Source organism: Hibiscus syriacus, unplaced genomic scaffold (assembly GCF_006381635.1).
Source record: "Hibiscus syriacus cultivar Baekdansim isolate YM2019G1 unplaced genomic scaffold, ASM638163v2 tig00113725_pilon, whole genome shotgun sequence".
NCBI classification, from domain to species: Eukaryota; Viridiplantae; Streptophyta; class Magnoliopsida; order Malvales; family Malvaceae; genus Hibiscus; species Hibiscus syriacus.
The window spans coordinates 3,379,225-3,386,098 of NW_024063471.1; the positions used below are offsets into that span (position 1 = coordinate 3,379,225).

Consider the following 6,874-nt stretch of genomic DNA (forward strand, 5'->3'; position numbering starts at 1 on the left):
GACCCGTCAATGATAAAATTTTCGCACACAAATAGGGATGAGTCATGAAAGTACCAATATTGGGGAATGATCAAAAGTTTAGATCATGTGGGGGTAACAAGGTTCAGACCAAATAGACATTGAGAATAAGTCTCATAACTTGGAGTGTTAGGGATAGACCATGAATAGAGCTTACCTTGTAAAGCAAACCAACCAAGTATCAATTAACTGCAGTGTCCTGGAAAAGAACTCTGATAACACAATTGATTTAGGGAGGAAATGGGGCAACAATGTCATAATTCTGACTACAACAAGAATTCCAGAAATGAAACACCTTTTATAAGAATTTAATGCAAATAGATGACAAAGAAGACACAAAGATACAAGTTTATCAGATGGTTATTCAGAAATGCAAGCTTGAAATTATAAGTTGCTACACAGATATTTGACGTAAACCCTGGAAAGGAATGATCAAGTGGAAGAAGATCGAGTTCGCCACTTTGGAGTCAAATGAAAATTGAATCAACATTTATGCATTCATAAGAACATCATTTGCATAAAAGAAAATGCATTACATTCATATAAACACATGGTTTTTATAGATCTTCATATGAAAAGAGAAGATTCATGATGTTAAAATACCTTACAAGTAGAAGGTAGAATTCAAACATCAAATGTAGGAATCACGTTAGAAGAGGCAAGACCTGAAGAATAGATGGGCGCAATCCACAGAAGAAGAATTGTTTTGAATGGGGCATGTTACCCAACCATTGAGTTATAAAAAATGAGAAAGCCATTATCAAAGTTTTATCATTTAAATCTTTTTTGAAAATAAAATTTTTGAAAAGCAAGAAAGTTATTACCAAAGTTTCTTACCCAGTAAATTATTTCCAAAATTTGTAGTCATTTGGGCCATCAGTAAGTATTTTGAGCATGATGCTTAAATCCTTCGGGTCATCTATAAGTCTTTCGAGCAAGATGTTAAGTCCTTCGGGCCATCCGTAAGACCTTCGGGTAGGATGCTTTCACATGAAAATGAGAAAGAGATTTCCAAAGTTTCTTACCGAGTAAACTATTTTCCAAATTGATAAGTCATTCGGGCCATCAATAAGTCTTTCAAGCATGATGCTTAAATCCTTCGAGTCATCTGTAAGTCTTTCGGGAAAGATGTTAAGTCCTTCGGGCCATCCGTAAGATCTTCGGGTAGTATGCTTTCACATGAAAATGAGAAAGCAATTACCAAAGTTTCTCATTTAAATCTTTTCTGAAAATGGAATTTTTTATAAGTAAGAAAGCGATTACCAAAGTTTCTTACCCAGTAAATTATTTCCCAAATTGTAAGTCCTTCGGGCCATCAGTAAGTCTTTCGAGCATGCTGCTTAAATCCTTCGGGTCATCTGTAAGTCTTTCGAGTAAGATGTTAAGTCTTTCAGGCCATCCGTAAGACCTTTGGGTAGGATGCTTTCACATGAAAATGAGAAAGTGATTACCAAAGTTTCTCATTTAATGTTTTCTGAAAATGAAATTGTTAAAAAATAAGAAAGAGATTTCCAAAGTTTCTTACCCAGTAAACTATTTCCCAAATTGATAAGTCCTTCGGGCCATCAGTAAGTCTTTCGAGCATGACGCTTAAATCCTTCGGGTCATCTGTAAATCTTTTGAGCAAGATGTTAAGTCGTTCGAGCCATCCGTAAGACCTTTAGGTAGGATGCTTTCACATGAAAATGAGAAAGCGATTACCAAAGTTTCCCATTTAATATTTTCAGAAAATGAAATTGTTGAAAAAGTAAGAAAGCGATTTCCAAAGTTTCTTACCCAGTAAACTATTTCCCAAATTGTAAGTCATTCGGGCCATTAGTAAGTCTATCGAGCATGATGATTAAATCCTTCGGGTCACCTGTTAGTCTTTCGAGCAAGATGATAAGTCCTTCGGGCCATCCGTAAAACCTTCGGGTAGGATGTTTTCATTCTTTGTTATTCTTGACTTCCTAGAGAAGAGAAGTCAGTCTTTCTTATACTTGACTTCCTCGTGAAGAGAATTCAATCTTTGTTATCCCTGACTCCCCTGTAGAGTCAATACTTGACTTCCTCATGAAAAGAAGTCAATCTTTGTTATCACTGACTCCCTAGTAGAGTCAATACTTGACTTCCTTGTGAAGAGAAGTCAATCTTTGTTATTCCTAACTCCCCAGTAGAATCAATCATTGACTTCCTCGTAAAGAGAAGTCAATCTTTTTTATTTGATATTCATGAATAGCAATGAAGCAAATTAGGTTCGATTTGGTCTTCCAGAAGAAGCAGCGAAGCAAATCAATCTCGAGTCTGATCTCCACGGAAGTGTAGTGGAACATATTCTCTATATCTCAGATTTAGTCTTCTCGAAAGAGAAGCAAAGCAAATCAATCTCGAGTCTGATCTCCACGGAATAATAGTGGAGCAAATTCTTCAAGTTCGATTCAATATTCCCGAAAGAGTAGCGAAGTGGATCAAAGATTTTTCGAGTCTTATCTCCTTGAAAGAAGAGTGGAACATACCCATTTTCCAAAGATTTCTCAAGTCTTATCCCACTGAATGAATAGTAGAGCAGACTCGTCTTCCAAAATTGATCTGACTACCCGAAAAGAGGCACAAATCAAGTCTTATCTCTTTGAAAGAAGAGTGGAGCAGATTTCCCATTAAAAATGAAGTTGACTAGATGAAAACTCATTGTCTTTTTGTCTTTGCCATATTCTTGTTGACACAAAAATGAGCAAAGAGGGGCAGCTGTAGACATACATTTTCGTCCCAATATATTTTTATGTATATAATAATAATAATAATAATTATAATAATTATATAATTAATAATTTAAATTTTTGTTACAACAAATACAACAAACCCGGGGGCCTAAATTACAAACAAACTCGATGGACTCCAACCAGGCCCAACATAACCCAATCCAGTCCTAGAATCACCCCAACAAGCCCTTGGATCTGTGAGAGATCCAACGGTCTAGATGATCTCAGATTAGGGTTTTTTACCCTAATATTCATTAGTCACCGCCTCTAGTGCCACCTCACCACTGTTGATGTCACTATCGCCGCACCGGCCAGATCTAAAAAAATCTAGGTTTATTAAATGCACCCAGCTATAAATCGGTGCCGCCCCTATTGGTTCACCGCCATAGCTCGATAACTCACCGAGCTTCCCTCATTTGACTGGTCCGAGAGATGTACCACGGGTTCCTATATAAGGAACCCTTCATCTGTAAGAAAGAGGACAGTAAGAGAGATAGAGATCCATTCGAAAGAGGAGAGAACGGAAAAAATTGAACGAGAAATGAAACGAAGAGATAGAGGGCAACAGAATCACGTAGAACCACTAAGAATCACCAACAACCATTCAAAAAGAAAAAAATAGTAGATAATAGAAAGTCTTACCCTTGAAGCCTCATCGGATTCCTCTAACCATCGTTGGAGATTCGTCTGTTCGAAGGTAAAAAACCTAGATCTACTACGTTTGGAAAGATTTTAGGATAAAAGGGGTTCAAATTCGAGTACAGGAGAAAAATGGGGTCATTTTGTGTGTTTTGGTCAAACTTCGACTGCTGTGGACGGCGGCAGAGAACGCTGGTGTACGACGGCAGAACTGGTGGTCTGTTTCCCTCCGGTGAGTGTTTTTAGAGAGAGACAAGAGAAAAAAAAGAATTCTCTCTGTTAGAGAGAGAAAGAAAATGAAAAAATGAAGAAATAAAGGCCTTTTAGACCTGGTTTTGGGATATAAATACCCATCCCCACGCGACGTCGTTTTTGGGGTATCTACGTATTTTGAGCGTGGGAAAATCATTCCCGCAGTCCCTCAGATTTTGTAACTTTACGATTTAGTCACTGAAATTAATTTATGTGAATTTTAATTTGGTTTTCAATTTTTTTTATTTTAGTCACTAACCGTATTTATATATATTTTGGGTAAATATCATATTTAGTCCCTACGTTTTAATGTTTGTTTTTTTTGATCCTGAAATTTAATTATGATTAAATTACACTGCCAGTACTTAGCTTGTATAACTTTTCTGTTTTGGCCAAGAATTTTAATTATTTTAGGATTTAATCATCAAATTTAATATTTTTTTAATTTTGAATATTACTATTGGTTTATTTTTAATTAAAGTGCCTAGAATACTAATTATTTATAATTGTTGCCTTGATCTTTTATTAGTTTTATAATTTAATCACTAAAATTATTATATTTATTATTTTAATTCTTTATTTACATATTTGTTAATTTTTGTTAATTATAATATTTTTAAATGTTATTTTACTCTAGTAATTTATAGAAGCGCGCCTTAACTGACAAGGAGTGTTTTTCTAAGGATTATTCGTATAAAATAATATCCAATTTTTATTTTTTAAGTATCATAATTTAAATATTATCGAATTTGCCAATTTAATAATTAGATGACGTATAATCGCTTAAGTACCAATTTTTGGTGTTGTGGGGGTGCTAATCCTTCCTCACACGTAACCAACTCCCGAACCCTTTTCAAAGTGAATTTCTAGTCAAACACAGATCAAATTTTTATCTTTTAAAATTATTTTTCTTAAAATTATTTTAAAAGATATGTTTAGTTATTCGACTTACCTAACCCAAAGGTCGATGACGACTCCAAATTTTTCTATTTGTGTATTTATTTAAAACCTGACATGTCCCAATATTAAGTTGGATCTATCCCTGAAAAAGCCCTAAAAAGCCGCGGGGACCGTTTCGACAATATGTATTGTATTTTTTTTTTTATCTAAAATCATACAGGAATGGATTGTTATATATATGTATATTATATGATCATAAAAAACTATTTAAATTAAAATCAAATAATATCATAATATTATAAATATTTATAATTAAATTTAAATAGAAACTCGAAAATTCCAACTCGACTCAAATTTTATAAACTCGACTTGACTTGAAAAAAATTTAAGTCAAATCTGAATTGTAAAATAGGATTCATCAACTCGAGTAACTCAAAATGTTTTAACTCGACTTAACTCGATGCGATCGAACGCTCAACCTTAAATGTGAAAACAACCATGGTGATGATGACATCGTGAAGAACCTTTAGGTACACAATTACAATTTATTTTACTATAACATATATATATTATATTTGGAGCATGATAAATTAAATCATATGTTATGATAAACCAAAAGTTTACAAGTTTAAACGAATGAGATTGAATCACATGTTATGGTAAACTAGAAGTTTACAAATTTAAAATTTTTAATTAATGGACATTATTGGTTAGACCATCTTGTTAGTCCACGAAGAAAGGAACGTTGGTCAACTTAGAGTGATGGTCAGTCTGCAGATATTGGTGAGCTGGAGTTGGAGTCGTTAAAGGAATTTGATGAGTTGGCGTAGCAGTTGCTATGGTTTGTTACATGATTATTCACATGTAACTGATGTAGTATCTGCTATATAATAATGTCATCTCTTTGCTTTTTCAAGTGAAGGAGTTACAATACCTTGCTTATTTCCTTAAGTTCTCTCGTATACTTCATTTATCCAAACCCTTATATTCTTGATTCCAATATGGTATATCATTCGTTGTTGGTTCTGCTGATCCTTATTACTTTCGATTGTGATAGGTTCGTCTTTGTCATGGTCAGAGGTGCATCCTTTAGTGATATGGCGACGAAGTCTAGTGGAATTGTGGTGGTTCCTCAGAAGATATTTTCAAACAAGAAAATAGGCGTAGTTGTTGACTAGTTTAACTTTCTGCTATGGAAACAACTTCTTCTTGCCATGAGGAGTCATCGCTTAGAGAAAATGCTCCTTGGATCAGTTCAACTGGCGTCACAGACGGTGGTTATTGAGCATGAAGATACAATGGACAACAAAGACTATAAAAATTTTGTTGCTCAAGATAGCTTTCTCGTATCTTGGCTTCTGTCTACTGTGAGTCCTCAACTCCTCCGTCAACTGGTTGGTGTAGTGTCTATAGTCGAGATATGGATCACAGTTAACAAGTTCTTTGTCAGTAAGTCCACTACCACAACCATGAATTTGTATTATCGCTTAAAGGTAGTAAAGAAAGGGAGTTAAACATGCAATCGTATATCTCCCAAATAAAGGAAATCTGTGATGCTCTGGCTACTAGTGGCAGTCCTATGTCTGATCAAGAGAGGATCGCCACCATCCTTGGAGGTTTACCTACTGAATATCGTTTATTTGTTACTATCATATTGGACAATCGTGATCTGATTACTCTTGATGGAGTTATATCGATCTTGCTTGATGTTGAGTTACAACAACAAAAAAATTTTGAACAGTTCAATGGTTTGAGTATTAGTGCTAATATGGATCAATCTTTTGTAACCAACTCTTCACAAGACGCAGAAGCAAACACATTTTCAAGTTTGAAAGGCGACCAATCTTAAGGTTATCAAAGGGGTTGTGGTTGAGGTCGTGCTTGATTTCAATGCCAATTGTGTGAATAGAATGAGCACCTTGTTGATCGTTGCTAGTACCTCTTTGACAAAACATTCCTAAGGGTGTCCTTTAACAATGATAAAGCGCATTCAGGCAGTGAGGTGTCCTCTGCCCATCGGAGCACGTACAATGCTAATGTTGCTACCTATGACTCTGTGTGTGGTTCTCATAGTCAAGCTCAAGCTCAGGATGCTAACTCACTACAAGAAAATGCACCTTTAGTGACTATGCAAATGATCACCAAAAGCATTAAATTTAGACACTAAAATGCATAGTGACAAAAATTTCAAGTCGTCACTTGTCATCACTAATAATTCTGTCATTATTATATCAGTGACAATTATTCTAAAAATTGTCATAATTATTCATTTTTTGCGATCATATATTTGACAAAATTATCAATATAAATTGCGATGAATTTGTTTG

At 34.8% G+C, this 6,874-nt stretch overlaps 1 protein-coding gene across 1 annotated transcript; it reads left to right on the plus strand.

The window, feature by feature from the left end:
- Positions 1-5,761: 5,761 nt before the first annotated feature.
- Positions 5,762-6,396, plus strand: LOC120187417. The gene is made up of 2 exons (XM_039191136.1): positions 5,762-5,996; positions 6,041-6,396. Exons 1-2 carry the CDS (start codon positions 5,762-5,764, stop codon positions 6,394-6,396), a joined length of 591 nt encoding a protein of 196 aa, XP_039047067.1.
- The last annotated feature ends 478 nt before the right edge of the window (positions 6,397-6,874 follow it).

Excerpts from the sequence above, each read along its gene's own strand:
- LOC120187417 (XM_039191136.1), top strand. The coding sequence starts at position 5,762 with ATGAGGAGTCATCGCTTAGAGAAAATGCTCCTTGGATCAGTTCAACTG. Across the intron at positions 5,997-6,040 it reads AGTTAACAAGTTCTTTGTCA|GTAGTAAAGAAAGGGAGTTA; the intron begins GTAAGTCCACTA and ends TATCGCTTAAAG.